The sequence below is a fragment of the Eleutherodactylus coqui genome, chromosome 9 (genome assembly GCF_035609145.1).
Source record: "Eleutherodactylus coqui strain aEleCoq1 chromosome 9, aEleCoq1.hap1, whole genome shotgun sequence".
Taxonomy (NCBI): Eukaryota; Metazoa; Chordata; class Amphibia; order Anura; family Eleutherodactylidae; genus Eleutherodactylus; species Eleutherodactylus coqui.
The window spans coordinates 129890408-129914823 of NC_089845.1; the positions used below are offsets into that span (position 1 = coordinate 129890408).

The following is a 24416-nucleotide window of genomic DNA, read 5'->3' on the forward strand; positions in this document are numbered from 1 at the left end:
GTACTGCACACTAGTAGATGTGGCCCTAAGAAGGGCCGTTGGGGTTCTTGAAGCCTACACTAACTCCTAACGCTCTCCCTACAGCAGCTCCAGCACGATAGTACTTTCCCTCAGCTAAGTCACAAGGCATCTGTGGCGAGCCGCGGGAGGGGCCGACTTTTATACTCAGGTGACATCTGATCTTCCCAGCCACTCACTGCAGGGGGGTGGTATAGGGCTTGAACGTCACAGGGGGAAGTTGTAATGCCTTCCCTGTCTTTCAATTGGCCAGAAAAGCGCGCTAACGTCTCAGAGAGGAAACTGAAAGTAACCGGAACACCGCGTGGTACTCGTTACGAGTAACGAGCATCCCGAACACCCTAATATTCGCACGAATATCAAGCTCGGACGAGTACGTTCGCTCATCTCTAGTAATGATGCTAACATTTAAGCCACATAACGGCACCATAAATGCTTCACATGCATGAGGTTAATCAGAGGTTTTCATGAATCCCATTTGGTTCAATGGAGAGATATATTATGTGATGTCACTCTTACTCCAATATTGCTGGCAACCGTTTCTAATAACAGAGTAGACCTGAAAAGTATGCAAACTACTTCAGTTGGGCCCATTGTAATCTGATATTTGTAGCAATATTATTTTCAGAAAGAAAGGCAGTAAAGCTAATGAATGTGCTTAATTTGAACTACTCATTCGTACACGAGAAGTCACATGGCAATATCTGAAAGCTCTTGTTGTGCGACTTATTTTAGTTAAATCCCTCACCCCTCCATAGTTTCAGGATTTTCAACCATCCTGAGTTCACATGACTCAATAAAGTATAAGGAGAAACTATAAATCAGGAGCACATCTATTACATAGGGGGCTTTTGAAATGTAGTTGCACCAGTTTTGTGGAATAATTGCATTAAAAAGAAGGCTGTAACCTGCACTTTATTCTCCAACAGGGGATATAATGGTACCCTACAAATTCTGACTAGTGTAATTTATAAGAAGTGCTTGAGTGTTTTCCTTTTAAAGAAGCAATTGCAGAACTTGTTGGTAGAACGAAAGACTTCCACACAAAGCAGTGGCAGAAATTCTTAATGGAAAGTGGGACGTCAGAAAAAAATCCGCGCTCAATTAGGAGTGAACTGAGGACAGCTTCACATATAGGAAATGGTTTGGTATAACACTTACTTGTAAGGAGGGGGGTTTGATGCACAAATGCCCCCTCCTCAGAGTGTCTTCCACAGGGTGTAGAACTATGCTCCAGGGTACATAGTACTGAACAGGATACTTTAATCAGGCAAATGGTTACTTTTCACATTGAGAGGCACCATAGGCTTGATGGTTACAGTGTGCTCTAGGTGGTGCAAGACGGTTGAGAGTCACACTGGGTGGTATGGAAAACTTGAATTTTCCAGAACGTGGCTTAAATAGAATTTTATCAAGGGAACACTAACATCACGCTTCAGCCCCAAAAACTACATTTTGGGGGTTGAAGGTGTTTTATACGTTCCAGTGGAATACTGATGAATGGGAGATGTGCGCATTCCAGTTCCGTTCCCCCATGTGGAATAGGGATGAGTGGGAGATGTGCGCATAGAGAGAATCAAACTCCTGGTGCGTGGGGCCACAGCACCGGAATGGGACATCCAGTCAGTATAAAACGCCACTTCCCAGACTCCCTGTTCCATTATATTTGAGCCTCATATCATAGTTTATGGACTCAAACATAATGTCATTGCCCCTTCAACTCCAGACAGGTCAATATTAACCTCACAAATTCCAATCATCAGTGCTCTCTTTATATCAATCACTGCAACTTGGCACAGATAAACTGTGTAACATACAGCAGTTAAACTATCTAAACCTTACAGTAGAGGCATTCTGTATACACCTGGCTCTATCCCTCCTACCAATCCCTTGGTTTACTTGGGCTACACAATGTTTAGGCAGGTTGTAGATGTCAAATCTACCTGGATGCTACGACCCAAGGTTTCCCAGAAGAACATGGCCCATAGCATTACTCAACCTCCACCGCCTTGTCTTCTTCTCATAGTGAATCCTTGTACCAGATAAGTGACACATACACACCTGATCTTCCACATGATGTAAAAGAAGATGTATTTCATCAGACGAGGCCACCTTCTCCTATTGCTGCAGGGTCCAGTTATGATGCTCACGTGCCCATTGTTGGTGCTTTCGGTGGTGAACAAGGGGCAACATAGGAATTCTGACTAGTCTGCAGCCCCATAGATAGCAAGCTGGGATAGATGGGAAATCTTTGGTCTTATCGGACAAACATTTTAAATGTAACCGGACATCCTTCCAGACTATCCTAATGTGTCGAATAAAAATATCATTAGTTGTTACATTTCAGCCATGGAATGATTGGGTGGAAAGCGTTCTTTTTTCATTAACTTTAGTCTAATGTCGATGGACACCTTAAGGTATATAGATAGATAGCTACAACATATTGAACAATTGCTCGGAATTGCTACAAAATGTTACTCTTAATGTACTTTGAGAATCACGTAGATCCTTGTGAGAATGTTTTTCTGTTGGATGCACAGGGTTAAAATAAACTCAGTTACTTATTGAACACAGTGCTATCATTTCTTCACTTTCCTCTCCTTATCTCTTCAGACTCACTGCATTGATAGACAGTGAAAGCAGTGGGCAGGATCCTGATATATATTTACCCAATGCACTTCTAAGCAGCCTGCTGTGAAGAGGTCCTGCCTGCAAAAGGAGCAAGTCTTTCTAGCAGACATCTCTGACCTCTCTGGTGAGGAATTCAGCTAAACAAATAGGATCAAGTGATTGAAGTGCACTGCTAGCTTTATTCCTGCTCTCCACAAAGACAGCAGAAACTTTTTGCAGTCACCAAAAAAGGAGAAGTATGAACAACTGGGGGTACGCCGACCACAATGGTAAGCTTTAGGTAATGCATAACTAAATGAACTATTCCATTGACTTTAATCTATGATTAGTGATTATTCAGCATTCTGAGGTTTGTTTATGATGAGCTTCTTGCTAATGGTCCCAATGGGAAGTGGCTGCTTAACTGGGAGAGGGACCCTTCTCCATTACCTCTATATGTTCATTTAACTGCACCATCATTGCACCACATTAGAAACCTGTTCCTTCAACCATTTCTACCTAAACTGCAAACACAATGTGCACATATTTGACCCTTCTACATATGCATTCATCATCTGGACACGGACTTCATGTAAAAGAAAGGAGCATCTTGTAGCCAAACTCAACAGCATCCAGTCTGCTGCACCGAAACTTCTGAGAATAAATTACAGTTTGTGTTTGGGGCGAACAATAAAAATAAGCTGATTACAATATCCTTAAAGATTAGGGGGATACCCATATGCTTTGATGGTATGTACTGTGTAGATTAACCCCTTAGTGTCTTAAGGACCAAGCGATTTTCATCATTGCATTGCAAGAGCCATAACTCATTGACATAGTCGTATGACGGTTTGTTTTTTTTCTTGGGGTTGAGTTGTATTTTTTAATGGCAGTACTCTGGGGCGCATACTGGTATGAAGTGTTTTGTAGGACTTTTATTAACTTTTTTTTTGAGTGGAGATGGAAAAAATGTCAAGAAAGTCCACCATTGTTTTGGGTTTTGCTTCTGGAGTGCCCAGTGGCAAATCTAACATGATAACTTTCTTGGCTAGTTCAATACGATTACTATGATACCAAGTTTATATAGATTTTTTTTAAATATTTCACTATTTTTGCACAATAAAAATACATTTTTAAAGAAAAACAATTGAATCTGCATTTTTCCATGCTAAGACCCATTACAGTTTTATTTTTATGGTAACAGAGCTATGTCAGTTTTTTTCTGGGAAGAGCTGTAGCTTTTATGTTCTAAAGTATTTCATTAGACAGCCAACATGAAATTTGATATAAGCATGTACACTGTATAGTATATATTAAGTATATAAACCATACAATTAAGTACACATCCACCCGGACCGGCCCGGGCCTGAAGAACAGAAATAAACACTGCTGTCAGTTTTGTATAAAATAAGTGCTGTTACAAAAACCAGTCAACTACACCCAAACAACCCTGGGTATATAGAACAGGAGGGAAAGGGGAAGAGGGAAGGGGAGGAAGCAAGTAAGGAGGGGTGGAGAGTATCTAGACATATCTAACCCTTCTTAGTCTAAAATGGAGTATAATCATTATAGGTCGTATGCGCCCTGGCTTATCCAACTTTGAAATCTCTGTGAGGTTTGAACCTGCACCCCCGGCTGCAGAGCTGTAGCTTTTATTGGTACTATTTTGAGGCACATGTGACTTTTAGGTTTCATTTTATTACGTTTTGTGGGAGACAAACAAAAGAAAAATAGCAGTTATGGCGTTACTTTTTAAAATTATTTATATGGTGTTCACTATGCGAGATAAATAACTAAAATATTTTCATTGTCTGGGTCATTATGACCGTGGTAACCTCAATTAGGTGTTGCTTTTTTTTAAAAAAAAATTGTATTTTATCCATTTGAAAAGAGTTTTTGTGGTGATTGTATTTTTTTAAACTGGATTTTTTAAAATTTTAATTAAACTTTGTTGAACGTTTTTGACACTATCTCAAGGGGACTTGAAAATGTGATAATTCGATCACTAGGATAGTACACTGCATTACTTATGCAGTGCATTCCACTAAGTCTATGACAGCAGTGCATTAAACTCTGCTGGAGGCGGGAACTAATAGGCTGAGTTACATGGCAGATATGGAGGCCTTTGTTAGGCTTTCACCTGTCATTGGAACCCATTGTTACTTTGCGATCGCATTGCAGTGTGCCGATGGGTGACCGAAAGATCACCCACTCCCTGTCATCTATCTACATGCCGCAGTTGTTATTGACTGTGGCATGTAAGGGGTTAAACTGCCAGAATCTGAGCTTTTTCCTTTCCTGGTAGTTAGAGCAGGAGCCTGGCTGTTAGTAGTCAGCCAAGACACTGCCTTAAGAAGACGTATGTGCAGATTTAAAACCCATTAGTGAGGTCAGTAAAAAAGGCGTATTGTCTGTCACTAAGGGGTTAATGTGTGTTTCTGTTTTTGCTGTGTGGAGCGGACAGTGGGACTTATTTACAGGTCACTATGCACATCACTATCATGACATACAGTGGTGTTCTGCTTAAGCGAGATAAGTTAGTCTGACCTTATATGCAGCTACAGAGAGTTGTTTGATGTTCATCTATTTAACCCTATTTTGTCTAACACTCTACTGCTAAGTAAAGAAATCCACTTTTCTGAGTTTTTGATCGAAGTTTATAAAGTAATTTTATTTGATACTATATTATAAAACCTGCTTGCAGTGACCGTTAGATAATGTTACAGCATTAACATATGTTATTTCCTGGTTATAGGGATACTGAAAAAAGTCAAGGTCCTTCTTCGTCATGGGTGCACAACCCCTGGCCCCTATCTATCTGGACACAGAAATATTTGTCTATGTGTAGCTGCTCACATGTACTTTCCATGTTAATAGAATAGTAGCACACAACTGAGAGATGGGCAAGTACTAAGGATGCATTGTGTAGCTATCTCTGGTTCCCCCATAGATCTCGAAAATGGGGTCACTTTTAAAGATTCACCTCAAACTGCAGGTGCTCCTTGCACTATAACGCCCACTATAAAGTCACAGACCAGGAATATGGCCCCTTCTGACTGAGACCTCCTCTTACTGCAGGGTAGCAGTCCACAAACACAATTGCTGGTGCCACCAACCAACACAGAAATGGTGACACCACTGAAACAATGGTTGACCAGTTCCTACTCTATGCATTGGGGGTGCCCAGATTCTTTGGGTACAATTGACATAAACAATGTAGCACAGTCCTGAGATTACAATGTCTTCACATTTAGAAGCATAACACTCTTTAACACTGCATTATAGCACTATATAATATTACAACTTTGTAAGGAGTTTGTCGGCTGATCGGATTTTTTTTGCGCCTTTTAAAAATAGGCCAGGATAAATCATCAATAGACGGGTAGCGAGGGTCTACCGCTCGGGGTACTGATCAGGGCCACACGAAACTGTTCTGTGTTGGAAACTCACTGCTCCATACGCACTTCACTGGCCCACAATGGTCCTGGAGGCACAATTCCCATTCAACTATTGAAGACCTATGCTGAGGATAGGTTATTAGTGATTCAACACCTAAGAAGTTGACCTCAGTGCTAAGTGATTGTTTCCAAAGTTACCTTCAAATGAGCTTGTCTTCTGCTGGTTATTTATTATTTAGTCCAGCAGAGGATCTTCTAATACTCCGGTGTTCCAGTGGGAACTAGCCAGGAGGTCTATCTAGTTTGCACATTTTACGTAAATTAGAGAATGGAGTGCTTTTATGTACTAATATGAACCATAGTAAAATGTGGTCCAAAGAAATGTTGGAAGTTTAGTAGATGGTTATCTCAGAATGTACCCTACAGGGTGAATAGCTGACCCCCCCCCCCCCCCCCCCCCGTGTCCTGCTTTCAGCACTCTTGATTTTGCCGAGGAAAGCCATGGCCAACAAGATATTTCCTCTGCAATGGTCACCATCCCCTTTACAATGTGTCTCTCCTATCTGGCCATATAGATGGTTCCAAAGAATGGACTTCACTTTATGACATTCATATGCCCTAATAGGGCGTCTGCACAGGGGTTGTGTACTTCTCACCACCCCTTAAAGTTTTCTATGTAGCATTGAATATGTTTATCTTGTAAAGAAATGAGCCCCTTTTTCCCATTTAACTGCAGGTCCTAACGTGTGGCATGAATTGTTTCCGCTTGCTAATGGAGAACGTCAGTCGCCTATTGATATAATAACTACAGCTGCCATCCATGATCCTAGTTTACCACCTTTCAACGTTGACTATGATCCATCCTCTGCAAAAGTTATTATGAATAGCGGTCATACATTCAGCATTGAATTTGATGATGGAGAAGACAAATCAGGTTGGGTTTTCTTTTATTTTAACTATATAGTTGTATGTTAACACAGTACTGTGCAAACGTGTTTGGCAGGTGTGGAAAAAATGCTGCAAAGTAAGAATACTTTTAAAAATAGTTTAATATTTCTGTCAGTTAACAAAATGTAAATCAAATCAATATTTGGTGTGACCATCCTTTGCCTTCAAAACAGCATTAATTCTTCTAGGTACACTTGTACACAGTTAGGGATCGTGTAGGATTAAGGCTCAATCACATGGGCATAGGCGTATTTCAGTCATGGAAATACGCTGATTACTTGCGTGACTAAAATATGCGTATTCCGTGTTTATGCATGTAAAAAACATCAGCATATTCACACTGTAACCAAACTAGTAATGATCATCATTTTTAAATGTAGGTTGAAATATTGTCATGAACTGAAACAGAAATGGCTGTTACAACTTAAAACTGGGTGAGGAACAGCCAAACTCTACTACAAAGGTGAGGTTGTGGAAGACAGTTTCATGCCACATGTCATACATCATGGCAATGCTGAGCACAGCAACAAGACACAAGGTGGTTATTCTGCATTGATAAGGTCTCTCCCAGGCAATGATTTCAAAGCAGACTGGGGTTTTAAGATGTGTTGTCTTAGCTCTTTTGAAGTAGCACAAAGAAATGCAACGTGCCATGGCAGGAAGCTAGTATCAAGGTGGCTTAAGTCTCTAACTCCCACCCAGCTGCACTACAGTGAACGATGGGAAACAAGATGGTATGTGCTGGTCTCTGCTCCTGGGGATGATGTTACCGGGTAGCGGGCTGCAGGTTTCCCTAGTGAAAAGGAGCTCCAGAAGTTAGAAGGGATTAACAGAGATATTCCTTACAGTTTGCAACATCCAAGTTCAGAAGTGGTGACTAGAGATACCGTTGCAAACAACAAAACCCCATACTGCTTATCCAGGGTTTTTACTGGGGCCCTGGGATGAATCCTACAAATGTTCCTTTTTCAGACCCAGTAATAAGATTGTAGATGACTTTCTCCTGACCACTTCCCCGCACTCGTTGATACACCCCATGTGCTCTCCTTTCTATGAAGCGTCTGGAACTGTACAAGGGTTTTTATAGACTTCTGGAGTTCTCCAGCAGCATAGAGCTAAGAGGCTGGAGAAATACACTAAATAATGTTGAGTAGATGAAGCTATTTTATCCCTCTATACTAAACTCTCTGATCCTCCAATCACCAACTTCAATATATACATTAATTCAGCCTATACAAAGAGGGTAGTAAAAGATATTAAACCATCACAAGATGTAAAAACGCAGAAAAAACACATTTATTCTATCCTATTCTTCCAGAGCAAGATTAGCAGTTACAGCAGTAGTAGCAACTCTGGGTCACTGCAGAAACATGCAACGCTAAGGACTGTAGATGCAGTGGTCGGCCAAGGACTCATAGTACAGCAGATGAAAGACACATTATCCTTCCATTCAAAATCAGAAGATGTCGAGCAGTGCCATCAGCTCAGAACTGGCAGAAACTAGTGGCATCCAGTTACACCCATCTACTGTTCAGAGAAGTCTGGCCAGAAGTGGTCTTCGTGGAAAAATTGCGGCCAGTAAGCCATTACTGTGATATAGAAACAAGTCCAAGTGTCTAAAGTGTGCACAAAAACATAGGAACTGGTGTGCAGAAAAGTGTTAGCAGTTGCTCTGGACTGATGAGTCAAAATTTGAAATACAAGTATGTGGCTGTAAGAGAAAGCAGTTTGTTCACCGAAGGGCTGGAGCGGTACAATAAAGAGTGTCTGCAGGCAGCAGTGAAGCATACTGGAGAATGGTTCAATAATGAGTGTCTGCAGGCAGCAGTGAAGCATGGTGGTGAGCAGTACAATAATGAGTGTCTGCAGGCAGCAGTGAAGCATGGTGGAGAGCAGTACAATAATGAGTGTCTGAAGGCAGCAGTGAAGCATGGTGGAGAGCGGTACAATAATAAATGTCTGCAGGCAGAAGTGAAGCATGGTGGAGAGTGGTACAATACTAACTGTCTGGAGGCAGCAGTGAAGCATGGTGGAGAATGGTTCAATAATGAGTGTCTGCAGACAGCAGTGAAGCATGGTGGAGAGCAGTACAATAATGAGTGTCTGCAAGTAGCAGTGAAGCATGGTGGAGAGCAGTACAATAATAAGTGTCTGCAGGCAGCAGTGAAGCATGGTGGAGAGCAGTACAATAATGAGTGTCTGAAGGCAGCAGCAAAGCATGGTGGAGAGCAGTACAATAATAAATGTCTGCAGGCAGAAGTGAAGCATGGTGGAGAGCGGTACAATAAAGAGTATCTGCAGGCAGCAGTGAAGCATGGAGGAGAGCGGTTCAATAATGAGTGTCTGCAGGCAACAATGAAGCATGGTGGAGAGTGGTACAATAATAACTGTCTGCAGGCAGCAGTGAAGCATGGTGGAGAATGGTTCAATAATGAGTGTCTGCAGGCAGCAGTGAAGCATGGTGGAGAGCAGTACAATAATGAGTGTCTGCAGGCAGCAGTGAAGCATGGGGAAGAGCAGTACAATAATAAGTGTCTGCAGGCAGCAGTGAAGCATGGTGGAGAGCAGTACAATAATGAGTGTCTGAAGGCAGCAGTGAAGCATAGTGGAGCTTCCTTGCAAATTTGGGGCTGCATTTCAGCAAATGGAGTTAGGAATTTGGTCTGGATTAATGAGGTCCTCATTGCTGGGAAATACAGATAGAGACTTATCCATCATGCAAAAGTATCAGGGAGGCATCTGATTGGCTTCAAACATATTCTGCAGCAGGACAATGACCACAAACTTCGCATTTTGTAAATTTACAAAATTAAACTATTAACACTTCTTTTTGAAAGCATTCTTACTTTCCAGCATTTTTCCACACCTGCCTAAAACGTTTGCCAAGTACTGTAAATCACATCTACAGGACTGTCATCTGCTATGACATATTGACGCATTGTATCTGGGTAAATCTAACCCTAAAAAGACTTTTGCAGTTATGTAAAACAATGAGTTATGCAATCCGAACCTGGATGTTGAAACCTTTATTAAAATGCGTCTGTCATACTTAGGCTAGCAGGGCCAGTTTTAGACAAAGTGTGGCCCTGGGCAAAATTAAAAGTGGGACCAGAAATTTCAAAATTCCAGTCATATTCAGTCAAGATCATGTTTTCCTCCAGACGTCAGGCCAAAGTAGATTATGTTTAAAACATTTTCAGAGATAGGTGTACGTTTGCCTCTGTCAGGAAAAAAATACACTAACTGTGTAAAAATAAAAAAACAGATCCATCAAAAACAGCATGTAGTTAACATATGGAAACAAAAAACGTTAGTGTGAACAAACCCTAATCATCAGTTAACATGCTTATAATTAATGCGTATTCCATCCTGATATACAATGTCTGGGCCCCTGTATTTTTTATTATGTATTTCAAGATGTATTAAAAGAAACAAAAATGAAAAAAGTACATGAGAAGTGCTCTTTAAGGGGAACTGCATTAATTATTTATGTATTTTTTGCTAATTAAAACTAGTTGTGGGCATGCTCTGTGACCTGGCATAGTTCATTATGCAGAGAGGGGGAGGAAGTGAGCTGTGATGATCGCCTATTGTGAACAGTGGGTCCTGTGTTATCTATGTACACTGTGTTACCTTTTATTGCAATCCTGTCTGTAATGATAATGAGATGACTACTAAAAAGTTTTCTCTACAGAATAGGAAATGTCCGACTATTATTAGGCTTAGTGGCCAGTGTGAGAACTGCAGGATATGAAGATTTTTTTAAAATATTGAACGTGACATCGAAAAAAACACCCCCCAAAAAACGTTAAAAAAATGTCTTTATAGTGACGACATCTATTTTTCTGATGCATAGCTAATATTCCCTGCATAGGTGAAGAGGTAAATTCTAAAATTCTATCAGCCTGCAACCAACACAAAGAGGAACTTAGGAACCGCAGACTATGCTGTTTGTTCCATTACAAAAACAGAACGGAACAGAACCCAACTGGTTTTTTGAAAACACATTGAAGTCAATGCTGAAAAAAAGCCTAAAACTTTTCAAATTCTGTTTTTCTGCTCCAAAAATGGAACAGTGAGATGGAACACCCTAACGCAGATGTGAACCAGTCCTAAGAACAGTATGCAATAAGTTTCCTCTAGTGGTGACTGACTGTAGGTTTAATTTTATCATCTAAAGGGGTTTTACCAAGATTACAAGGTATCCCCTATTCACAGGATAAGGGATAACTCGCTGATCGGTGGAGATCTCACTGTTGAGACCATCACCGATCTCAAGAATTGGGGTCTCCCATGTCCCTCTCTGCCTATCACTATGTATGGTGGTTGCTTCTTTCCCCGCAGTGACATCAGAATGAATGGAGCTCTGGTCAAGCATACGTGGTCCATGCTCCATTTATTTCAATGCAGCTGATGGAAATACTCAAATGCTTTCCTTTCAGGTATCTCCGCAGTCCCATTAAAAATGAATGGAGTAGCAGTATACTTGCAGGACCAGTGCTCTGTTCAGTCTTCTCCTCACTATGTGGGGTGCAGTAACCCTGCAGTGAGGAGGACGGGGACATGAGATAGGCGATAACTTGTAATCTTGGTAAACCCCCTTTAACTTTAAATATTTAGAGGATTTGGAGCTCAAAATTAAAATAACCTGTGCTCCGTTCACCATAAATATATAATCTGAAAATAACACAAAGTCTTGTATTGCAACATACTAAATATGTCGTCACTGTTCCTATGTACAAGTTCAGAAACACAAGACTATAAAATTTTATTGAGATCACTGGATGCAAATTTATTTTTAAGATGATTATCAGCACAAGTTTTTATAAGAATGTCCTTGGCCTTGACGATGAATTCTGTTCGTTAATCAACATATTTCCTAATACTCTTGTGTCTTTATGACTCTAAATATTAAATGCTCTGGAATCGGCCAATCCGTTTTGATGCTCGTTATCTAATGATTTACCAACATCATAAAAGTGTTATAAAACCAACTTCATGGTGATGGCGGTAGTACTCAGTCTGTCGGGGAATCGTCCCTGGCTTTTGACCGCATTGCTTTCATCTATCACTTATCTTACAAAAGTCATCAATCAATAACTTTTTTTAATCTCTATCTATTTGTAGTGAAGGTCAAGTACACTGGAAAATTGATACAAGGACAACATTCATATTTAATAAGTGTACAATACTTAATATTCTCTGAGCTATAAACAGTCAAAATAACTGGTTGTTGTCAGCTATTCGCATTCATTGAGATATGAGCTATGGATAGTTTAAGACCCTGAACTATGAAACAAAGTTTTAAAGCCATGTTGACTTTTAAAGGGCACACCTTCATTTGAGTATTGACAATGAATGGCCCCTTTACAAGAGTTAGCGTCTCTTTTCATGATTGGAGCTTCCCGTATGGAAATTAGAGCCGTAACCTTGGGAAGGCAACATAAAGTCACGTAAGTTTTTCATGGGTGAGTTTCAGAGTGAATCCACGTTAGAATGGAAAAATTGATCAATCTGAGCAACTTCCAATGAGTTCTGGTCACCCGTGCTAAACTAGCCGGAGGCATATTTCAATTACTACCAACATTGTTGGGTTTTCTCATGCAGTGGTGTTGAGAATGGTGTGATGGAGGAAGAACATCCAGTTAAAAGGGTTTTCTGCTCTCTTTTTCACTGATGACTTATCATCTGGATAGGTTGTTAGTAATTGATAGAAGAGAGTTCATCACTCAAGTCCCCGTCCATCAGCTGATCCTCCAGCCTGCTGTCCAGTCCAGTAGACTGGATATTGTCTTCAGCGGACAGGGGAGGAAGTGCCTGCGCTGGTTTTACTCCCATTGAAGTCAATGAGAGGTGACATCCTGACCAGCAGAGAAGCAGGAAGTGTTATAGCAGTGCGGCTCTTCCATTGATTTCAATAGGAGTGAAAACAACACATGCACTTCCTGTGCTGACGGCTAATGATAAGTCCAGCCCACTGAACTGACAGCGGGCCGGACAATCAGCTAATGGACGGGGTTCCTAAGCAGCAGGACCCCATCCATCATGCCATTCCCTAGCCAACCAGTTCCAGCACCATTCTTGTCTAAGAGAAACACAGGCAAGACTTCAGTGGGCAAAAAAGTGCGGATCACTGAGCAGTGGAAAAACATCACCTGTCAGATGGATCCAGATTTCTTTTGCCCCATGCTGATGGCAGGTCAGAATTTGGCACAAGCAGCATAAATCGATGACCATGTTCAGAGCATGTCAGTACCTCCATCTAATTTGTGGCAGCTACAATAAACTTTCTGTGCCCATCGGCCAATATTCCTGTACACCAAGTGTAATCTATACCATAATTAAAGTGATTGTCCCACCTCTAGTTGTTTTTAGACAGCTCCATACATTGCAGAGTGGCCCAGGCTGGTACTGCATGCTGAGTCCCATAAACTACTGAATCCCATTTACTTCAATAGAATCTAGCCTGCAGTATCGACCTGAGCCGCTGAATAATGTATGGCGTTTTCGGAAAGCAGCTAGACGTGGGACAACTCCTTTAATTGCTGAAGGACAAAGGAGGTACAACCACTACTAGATTCGGGTCTCTAATAAATTAGTGTACCTTGTAGTAACATTACAGATAGAAGTTAAACCTGGGACTTCTATCAACAAGAAACATTGGACATGCAGTGTGATAAAAGGGTTAAAAAAACGGAGAATTTATTGAATATGTTGGACCTGATGTAATCATGCAATAGTACATTGGTATCTTCCAAGGCAAACTGCACCCTAATCTGCCTTTATATGCCATGTACCACAGATTTAGTGCAAATGTATAAATTTTCCAAAAGAAAAATATATAGGGACAGAGATTTGATGAAGTGACAATTAAGGGGGTTGTCCAGTTGTGACAATTCCTTTTTGCTAGAAGGATACCCTGAAAATAGCAAAATAATAATGTTATAGGTTGTCCTACCACAGTTATCCCCAACAATCAACTATAGTCTGATGTGGAACTCGATGGCAAGCAGTCAGTTATTTTGTATTGCCTCTAAAGAGTAAAGAAGCAATACATATAGACACTTCAGGTAATAAATTCATCTTCTGCATGAGGGTCTCCTCCTATACTCAAATTTCCCTAATATACACTCCATCACAGAGAAAATGAAACATCATGAAGAAAAGTTAGAAATGAAATAAAACTCAACATACAGATAATTAAGTTCTGGACAATCAATTTTAATTCCAAACACTTCCACGTCTCCTGTGGCCCAATAAACAGGATGATCTGTAAGAAGTGGGGCCACTATGTTGGACAATACAGTTGTTGATGGGACATCGATTCAATGAATGCTATAATAGTGTCATGGAGTAACGTTGATCATGTAGTATTGATCATAGTCCACAGTTCTTTATTATGAGGCTGTGGAAGAGCATTCACTCGTCATCCAATATATCCCAGGTTCTCAAATGGAAAGAGATTTGAAGATGGTACTGGCCAAGAGATCACCATGGTGCCACTTGTTATACTGCTGGAAAATAGCATTGGGAACGCCCTGAAGATATGGTAGTGTGACAGACTACAGCACCTCAACAACATAACGTTTTGTCCTCAGTAGGCTCCTGATGTGCACTAGAGGTGATTAACTGTTGGCACCCCAAACCGTGATGGTACTGGTGCATCTTGTCTCCACCGGAAGTATGGGTGGAGACAAGGGTTAACAGCCAGGTGACGCCCACAGGTAGTGATTGACTGCTAGAGGCTTTGACTTTACCCGATGGACTGCCATTCACGCTCCTGACACTGTAGGCGAGACCCTGGAGCTGTGAGTATCTGGCCGACCATCTCCCCCCTGACTGTGGCTGTCTCGCTCCTCTCCCAATGTCACTGCCCATGGCAGTGGGAGTCCTCCTTCTATGCCACTGGTCTCAGTGTCCCCGCTAGGCCACACATCTGCAGCTGTGAGCCGTGTGTGGTGGCTTTGGTTGTCCCAGCAGCAGCGCTCCCAGTCGGTTCCCGGTCACACTATAAATGCAGCGAATTGGCAATGAGGGGCCTGGCGGGGGCGTTATCTGCAGCCAAACCCTTTGCTTACGGTGGAGACAAGATGCACCAGACTCCATGTTGACAAGTTGTATGGTGTGCAAAAATGACAGAAGTATCAACCTGATTGCCACATTGCCTTCAGACCCTTGTTCAGTGATCATCATTGGTCTGACAAAATCTTGCTTCGCTGCTGAACACCACACTGTGCCATTTGTTAGCTCTAGAGCGACTCCACTCCTAGAATTCACAAGAATGGTGCGATGTGAGGGTCAGTCTTCACAACAAATGGCTTGACGGGAGACTTGCCTCAGCCCATATATGCAAATAGTCATCGTCAATATTGGAGAATACAAACCTCTCCATACACTCTGCAGAATGCTGCTAACTGTGGAGCTGCTACTGCATGATACCGGATACATTGATCAGTACGTTGTGACATTCGTCTCAGTGCTCCAGTCCCACTATGATGATTTACATTTTCTTCTGCTGACCATCTCTAAATGAAACCCACAGTTGTGACATCCTGTTGAGTTTCAATGCAAAGACCAACTGGCACAACAAAGTCACTAAAGTTAGCTTTCCTTTCTAGGTCATGTGATTGGCCCAAAATGCATCAATTTATGTAAATTGTTTGTTTGAACATTATCCTGAAAATTGCATCATGCTGTGACAAAATCTAAATGTGAAATATCTTACTTAGTTTCTGCTTTTTCTTGATAGTGGTAAGAGGTGGACCGTTGCATGGCAGCTACAGATTGCGGCAATTACATTTTCACTGGGGACCTTGTGATGATTATGGTGCAGAGCATAAGGTGGATGGAAGAGATTATCCAGGAGAGGTAGGAAAATTTTTATAAATGATAACCTAAAAAAGACCATACTCACCTCATCCTATCCCCGGTCTCCCCCGTTCAAGCTGGTGTCTGATCCACTACTGCTCTCCATCCACTTTCTGCTGCAGTGGTCATATGTCCTGTGTCGGTCATCATAGACGTTGCAGCAGCAACTGGAGAGCAGTGCGTGACCAGGCACCAGTGAAACAGGAGCAACATCCGTAAAGGTCAACTGAAACTGGCCTTAGGTCAACTTTTATCTCCTGAGTTTACGTCAGTCAAAATCTTAAAAATGCCTAGTGTAGGTATGAGGCTCAACCTTTCTTTCATTCTCTGTATGACATGCTTTTGGAGAACCTGTAATGGTGTAAAGTCAGTGGAAATTGCTACATAGCTCCAAGCTATGGCCCAACTGACTCTTTCTCCATTTTTCTTATACTCCCCTTTGTTTGCCCGGACTCGCTCTTCTTAGGTGCAGCTCTTGATGCTGTGAATCTGTCAAGTGGCCAGTCCCTACTGCTCACTGTCAGCAGGTGACGTTGGACTGTCTATCGAGTCACTTGTCAGATTCACAACACTGGAAGTCAGACACAGGTCTTTGAGCCAAAGCCAGTGGTGGATCCAGCAGGAAGGAGAAGAAGTCCCCCCTTTATATTTTCCATAACGTTTGAGACCACTTCTCACTTTGGCTCAAAAAAACTGTTTAAAAAAATTGCCATTTTTTTCCAACAACACCTTGTGTAAAACTACCCTGAAGAGGTGTGCCCCAAAAAGACTTTTATTTCCTGTGCACTTTTTAGTTAATTCCAGTTACTAAATAGGAACCCACAAGTTAGCTTATTCTAGACTGTATCATTCTTCAGATTCCCTGATTCAAGCACCTCCTATATGGTTCTCATCTTACGTTTAATTTTTTATACATTCTCATGTTAGGAAAAGATGATCCATGCCTGGCGGTGCACCTCACCTGTAGGGTCTGACTGCGTATGCATGCTCAGCCCGCTTCTTGAAAGGCCAGGGCTCACACCCAGCTTTTTCGTCTCCAACCAATCCAGAGATGTCAATGGAGGGTGCTTGAGAAATATGTTCTGTTGATCCTGTGAAAGTGTTCCCGATACCTGTATGACTCCGGGATTTGACCTATACCTGTCCACCCACCTTTTCGAACTTCTCCTATCCTGACCTTGGCTTGTTCCTTGACTATGTTTTGCCTAATTGTTTCCTGTCCTTACCCTCTGCCTGTCTCTCAGTTTTCCATGAACTCTGCCTGTCCTGACCGTGGCCTCTTATAATGACTACGTCTCTGCCTGTCCCTTCAGTACCTCATTACAGTGCCTCTGACCTGTCTTTCTCAATTGCCTTTGGATAATGGGCTTGGAGACCTTGCAGCTACAACCAAGTCCCTCAAAAAGGGGATAAGGAATGAAAACCAGAGGTGCTGTCATCATAAATAGCTCAAATTCAAATTATTCAGTGGCACAATGGGTCAATTCTATTCAATTCTTACTCTGTTTCTTCCTCAAATCAGAGCATTAAGCATTGATTCTACCACCATTAACTGATACATTTGTTTCAGCTTCATATTGTCCATTGGAACTCAGAAAAATACTCAAGCTTTGTGGATGCTGCTCAGAAGCCGGATGGTTTAGCTGTCCTGGGAATATTTTTAAAGGTAAGACTTTTGGTTATAAATCTTCTGTCACTGTGGCTATTTTTTTCTCTCATATCAAAATGCATCTTAAAGCTCTTGGGCCCTTCTTCAAAATCTGTACAGAATAGTATTGCTTATCTTGATCAACCAATCGATAAAATTGTCCAGATTTTTGCAAAATCGAATTGGGTGTTCCGAACTGTTTTTTAGTGGAAATCGTGAGAAAATTTAGTTTTTCAATAATACCTGCTGCAGAGGTCAGTGTGCAGCCAGGGCGCCTTGCTGATTTCACCAAATGTGTCCTCCATTTTGCATATGAGCAGCAGTTTTATTGGACGTCTGCATCACATGACCTAGCCATATATAACATAGGTACTGTTATATATCAGGTGCAGGTTCGGACTCTCTTGTTGCGACCAGTGCGGGTAGATAGCTTAGTCAGAGAAAGCCAGAGGTCAGCACACAGGTAGTATCGGTTGGGGTACAAAAAGAGCAGCATAGTCAGGGAGAAGCCAGAGGTCAGTAAACAGAAGCAGTAATTGTAGTGAGTGAAGCAGTTAGTAGCTCAGCTTTATTAAGGGCTGAGAGCACAATAATCTCGCAAGGGAAGAAGGTACAAGGCCAGGCTTAAATAGTGAGCCTAATCAAGGAACAGGGTGGTGCCAAGCACGCAAAAAAAGGACAGGGGCAGGAAACAAGGACAAAATTCTACAGAGGAGCTATCCAGATTGCTTGAATAGCTCAGCAGGGAGAGCCACGGCCTGGAGTACAGGAGTTCCTGGGTTTGCATCCAGCGGAGAACCTAAATGAGGTTGTATTGGAGAAAGCAGTGAAAGTTGCTGCATCATGTCTATATGAAACATGGTCTGCACATTGGGAGCGAGTATATTGCTGCTATCAACGTATATAGCAGTAAAGCAGAAATACAATCTCCAAAACATCACTAACTGTCTGTCCGCTGTCTCTAACACCATGTCCTCTCTCTACCTAAAACTAAACCTCTCTAAAACTGACTTACTGGTATTTCCACCCTCCACTAACCGACCTCATCCTGACATCTCCATCTCAGTGTGTGGCGCCACCATAACTCCTAGACAACACGCCCGCTGCCTTGGGGTCATATTTGACTCTGATCTCTCTTTTACCCCCTACATCCAATCTCTGGCCCGAACATGTCAGCTGCACCTCAAGAACATCGCAAGAATCCGTTCTTTTCTCACTGTGGAGACGTTAAAAACGCTTATTGTCGCCCTCATCCACTCCCGGCTCGATTATTGCAACTCGTTGCTGATCGGCCTCCCCTGCACCAGACTCTACCCTCTCCAGTCCATCCTGAATGCGGCAGCCAGGCTCATCTTCCTGTCCAGCCGCTACTCGGACGCCTCTGTCCTGTGCCGGTCACTGCACTGGCTGCCCGTTAAATACAGAATTCAATTCAAACTCGCTACCTTCATCCACAAAGCCCTCCACAGTACAGCGCCACCCTATATCGCCTCCCTCATCTCAATCCATCAACCAGCCCGGGCTCTCCGCTCTGCTAATGAAACCAGACTGAGCGCCCCTTTAATTCGAACTTCTCATTCCCGCCTCCAAGACTTCTCTAGAGCAGCACCGGTCCTCTGGAACGCACTACCAAAGGCTACCCGAGCAATCCAGGACTCGCAGAACTTCAGGCGTGCTCTAAAAACGCACCTCTTCAGGGAGGCATACCGCATTCCCTAAACAAACCTCTCTGTACTCCGCCTGATAACATGCTCCCTGACCTACTGACTGCAATCCCTGCTAGCCATCATAAACCGCTCCTGCAGTCACACCGTTTCTGCCGTCACACGGCTAAATGTCTGACCATTGTCTATGTGTATATCACCCCTCACTCTCCACCTCGCCATACTGTGCACATCTCCAGCCCCTTTACCCTCTGTATCACCCCATTACTTGTAGTATGTAAGCTCGTTGGAGCAGGACCCTCACCCCTATTGTTTCCATCAACTGATTACTATATGTAACCGTGGTTCTGTAATGTTTGTATTTTGTCTGTCTGTATCCCCCCTGTCTATGTAAGCGCTGCGGAATATGTTGGCGCTATACAAATAAAGATTATTATTATTATTATTATAATACAATCTATGCTGTTTTTGGCCTCAGACATTATTCGAAGTTGCCAGTCTGGCTACTACAAATTATTTGCAGACCATATGCAACTAGCAGTGGGTGAGGGGAATTCAATTACTCTGCTCTGAGCAGAGACAGGCAAAGGTACAAGCTATGCTCTGTAATTTTTGCACTGTGTTTTCCACCTCTCATTCAGTAGATCTGTGATACAATGGAAGAAACTGGTTAGCTGGTATAAAATGATATGTAGAGGGTTACACAGTGTACCCAAAACAAAACAGGTCTTGCGCTTGCTTGATGTTAAGAAAGATAACAAAAAAGGACTTACTTCACTGGAGGGGTTTGGATATGACTCCAACTCCCCCCAAAATCTAGATTAGCAAAAGGTAGTCCCAGGTAGGTAAAGCCAATCTTCGTTTCAATTTTTTTAGGCTTGAGAAAGGAGTCCTGAGCACCCCGAAACGCGTTGTCTGCTATTGTCTGTCATATCTTCAGATCGCTAAATAAAAAAATGGATCTGAGTCATGTGTGTAGTGCAAAGGCTCCATTAAGCCTGAGGAAGAACTCTGAGAGTTCGAAAGCTCCCTATAACATGTATTTTTGTTAGCCATTAAAAGGTATCATATCTACAAGATTACTTGTTTTTCAGAGGGTGCATTCTACAGGATGGAGTAGCACTGCATGCTGCACTATTTTGTAGGGTTTTTTTTTAGCAAAATTACTAATGGAGGCTCCCAATTGAACCTCCAACGCTGATGTGAAGTGACCCAAAGGGCTTATTCACATGGGCGTATGCGGGACCTTGTAGGCCAGCATCCATACATATCTGTACTTTCTGTACTGCGGATGGTCCAGTGGGCTCACCGTCGGACATGCGCAGTACAGATTTTTTTCCTCCAGTTTTCTTTATTCCTGCGTCGTCGCTAGGTGTTGATGCAGAGGGCCGCTGGTCGCACGTCTTCCATTGACTTCAATGACACCGCACAAAAATAGAGCAAGCTGTGATTTTTCTTCCACTTGCGTAAACCACAAATTGTTTCCACGAGTGTGCAGGAAGAAGCGATTTTCCATAGCATGCCATGAATGGCATTTGCTGCGGATTCCGCAATGTAAATCCGTTCGTCTGCACGCAGCCTTACTGGATTTCCCTGAGATGACTCAATACATGAAAATACTAAATCAAATCAGCAAATTGTGATATCAGTAACTTTTCACAAACATATATTAGATTATCGTCTTTTTTTCTTTTCAGATTGGGGAACATAACGTAAACCTAGAAAAAATAACGAATGCCTTAGATGACATCAACTTTAAGGTACCAGAAGTCCTCAGTGGGATGTACTTTTAATGTTAATTGTCCATTCTCTCATGTGAGTTCATTTTATTGGTTTTATTTTCAAACTATCAGTTGACTACCTGAACAATAGGAAGTAGACTGAATGACTTAGAATTTATATACTATTAGTAGTCTGAAGGGGTATTAAAAGAATATGTAATAAAGAACATAACAGACTTTCCAGGCAAAAACTGTCCCTCTAGTGCCACCTAGTGGAGGTAGCAACTCTATGCGTCAATATTTGTCTAACCGTCTCAAGACGTAATCAATTCAATTTAACGAATTTGAGGGCAGTTTAACCCCTTAAGGATTTGGTCTATTTTGGCAATAAGGACGCAACGATACCGCTTCTGATCCACTTTTCTGTTGACAAGGTTATAGGAGGGCTTTAATTTTTTATTTTTTTTTGTGTAACGAATTTTAGTTTTTACTCGTACCATTGTTGGGTACATGTATTGTATTGTAAATCTTCTATAAATGTTTTTTGAAAGGCAGGGAGAGAAAACACATCAATTTTTCCATTATTTTAATTTTTTCCATTACAGTGTGGTAATTATGCAGCATGAATGACCTGATTTTTTTTTTGTGGGCTGGCACGATTACAATGATACCAAAATTATTTTTTATGTTTTTCCACTTTTGCACAATAAAAACCAAGCGCTCTCCCTCTGTGAATTCGTTATATACCACGATGTACATTGATTGTGGCATGTAAGAGGTTAAAAGCAGGGATTGGTTTTCTCATCATTCCTCGCTGTTGCAGCCAGAGGCTAGATATCCGTTACAGCCAGGTCCCGCTGCGGGATGACGAGGTCTCACTCTGAGTCTTTGCCATTCACAATATAGGTTTACATCATGTTGCATTATCTACCACTCTGCCAGTAAAACCACCCCGAGGCTATAAGCGAAACCAGAAGACGACGACACCCATTTGTACACGGCTTTTTCTGGGTTCTTGCCCCTCATCAGTACAGAGCAGCATGCTGGGTTGGCTGGGTAAGAAGTCTTTGATATAGGTCTCATGGGGTACTGTTTCTCCTTGTGGAAATCACCAAGGCTAATACCTTGTTTCAATGGGCTGGGTCAGACATTGACTTATAGGGCAGCTGCCTCCACTAGGTGGCACTAAATCAACATCTTTCTTTCTTATAAAAGAGAACAAATCTACATATCCTTTTTCCCAGGTAGCATTGCTTGGCTTGCTAGCTATGGTGGTCTCCACAAGGAGAAATATTCCCCCCTGCCCAGAAAATTACAGTGATAAAATTCATGAGTTTAGGCAAATGTGTGAATTTGGCAAATTTCAGAGAATAAGTCAAGTATGTTATGTCTTATGTATTTGGTTTTCCAGCTGTCTCAATCACTGACTAGAAAAGTCTTTGTTTTTTTTAATTTTAGGGCAAACAGTCCTCCTTTACAAACTTTGATCCATCATGTCTACTCCCTGTCTGCAAGGATTTCTGGACTTACCCAGGATCACTTACTGTTCCTCCACTGCTAGAGAGTGTGATGTGGATTGTATTAAAGGATCCAATAGCTGTCAGTTCTAGACAGGTACGGACCCCTAATTAGATGTGTCGTTCAGGTGTCTGGGAATGCTGAGTGACAAGTCTTATGTTAGTTGATATGGTGGTCTTCCAGTTTTTTTGCCCCATATGGGCAGCTCACAGATTCGGCTCTTGTGAGTGTGTGAAGTAGGCGCTTACATCGGTCACGGTTGACTGTCAGTGGTTGATGTTGAGCGGTGTGGGCTGCTCACTTAACACGTTTACAGCATTGGGAGCCAAATCTAGTCGGCACGCTGATAGAAGATCCAGGAGTACAGTTGTAATCCTTTATCAGTGAATGTGGTTCCAAGGTGAAGGAATGCCTACCGTGTTTCCCCGAAAATAAGACAGTGTCTTATATTAATTTTTGTTCAAAAAGGTTTAACTTTTTTACATGTATAGCTGCCTGGACACTATTTAAATTGACTTTTTTAATTAACTGTTAGCAGGGCTTAATTTTGGAGTAGGGCTTATATTTCAAGCATCCTCAAAAAGCCTAAAAAGTCATTTTGCATCCTCAAAAATTCTGGACAGTCATGCTATGTCTTATTTTCAGGGTATGTCTTATTTTCAGGGAAACAGGGTAGTTCAGACTTTTTTCTGTAACAGCATGAAAATCAATGGACCTTCAACAAGAAAACTTTCTCCTCGCTGCAACAATTGTCCCTAAACGCTAGTTTTGCGTTCTTAATGTTACGTAACTTAGTAAATCCTATTTCAAAATTAATTTTACATATAAAAAATAATTCATGATTCTTTTTCAGTTATCAAGATTCCGCAGAGTTTTCTCCACCACTGAAACAGATGAAACTGAATCATGTTATATGGCAAAAAATTATCGCCCCGTCCAGCCGCTGAAAGGGAGGAATGTCAGAGCATCATTTTTATAAAGGATTTCTACTCTAAAGAGAACGCTACAACGACATTACACACTGACAGGGCGGGAGTAGGAATATATTCTGTATATTATTGTATAGCTTGTAGCCTTGTTACCGATGTAGCACTGCTAATGCATCTCCTGTTAGCATGCTACAGTGATAGCGTGGTTCAGCTATTTGCGTAGCGCTGCTCACCATGCAAAATGAATGGCCGCAGCCATGCTACATAAATTGCGTATGAACATTTGGCACTCCACAAAATGTTTTTGGCATGTGAAATGTTCGTGTTATGGGTGATTTCACATCTGCGTTGGGAATTCCGGTTTCCTGCTCCGTTTTGGGGAGCAGGAAAAGGGGAATCCCCACGGCCGAATGGCTCTGTCTCAGAATGGAGCTGAACAGCGCCGAATAGACCCCACTAGCTGTAATGGGGTTCATTCGGTTTCTGCTCAGGTGCCCGGCTTTTGGATGGAAGAAAAGTGCTTCTTCTTCCGGAATTTTGAGCTGGATCTGTAATGGAACCTCTGACCGGAGAATTCAACGCAAATGTGAAACAAGCCTAACAATTAGAGATGAGCGAGCGTACTCGGAAAAGCACTACTCGCTCGAGTAATTTGCTTTATCCGAGTATCGCTGTGCTCGTCCCTGAAGATTCGGGTGCCGGCATGGAGCGGGGAGCTGCAGGGGAGAGCTGGGAGGAATGGAGGTAAGATCTTTCTCTCCCTCTCTCCTGCCCGCTCTCCCCTGCTCCCCGCTGCGACTCACCTGTCAGCCGCAGCGGCACCTGAATCTTCAGGGACGAGCACAGCGATACTCGGATAAAGCAAATTACTCGAGCGAGTAGTGCTTTTCCGAGTACACTCGCTCATCTCTACTAACAATGCTACATCTGTACACGTTTCAAATAATTTTGAATTTCTAAATGTGAATTTGTAATGTATATAGTTATAAATAGTAACATAATTGTAACGATTTTTATCATTTAATCATTAATGATCATGTTCTTTATTTTTATGTTATTTAGTTTTTTCATTTATATATCCCATTGACTTCTAA

General features: G+C 42.0%; 1 protein-coding gene across 1 annotated transcript; it reads left to right on the forward strand.

Moving 5' to 3' along the window:
• The first annotated feature begins 2678 nt into the window (after positions 1–2678).
• Positions 2679–23921, forward strand: LOC136578436 (carbonic anhydrase 13-like). Its single transcript, XM_066578502.1, has 7 exons — positions 2679–2918; positions 6763–6960; positions 15724–15842; positions 17413–17508; positions 20852–20914; positions 22334–22489; positions 23247–23921. The coding sequence occupies exons 1-7, from the start codon at positions 2888–2890 to the stop codon at positions 23370–23372; spliced, it is 789 nt and encodes a 262-aa protein (XP_066434599.1). The 5' UTR covers positions 2679–2887; the 3' UTR covers positions 23373–23921.
• The last annotated feature ends 495 nt before the right edge of the window (positions 23922–24416 follow it).

Excerpts from the sequence above, each read along its gene's own strand:
- LOC136578436 (XM_066578502.1), top strand. The coding sequence starts at position 2,888 with ATGAACAACTGGGGGTACGCCGACCACAATG. Across the intron at positions 17,509-20,851 it reads TCCTGGGAATATTTTTAAAG|ATTGGGGAACATAACGTAAA; the intron begins GTAAGACTTTTG and ends TTTTCTTTTCAG. Across the intron at positions 20,915-22,333 it reads TAGATGACATCAACTTTAAG|GGCAAACAGTCCTCCTTTAC; the intron begins GTACCAGAAGTC and ends TTTTAATTTTAG.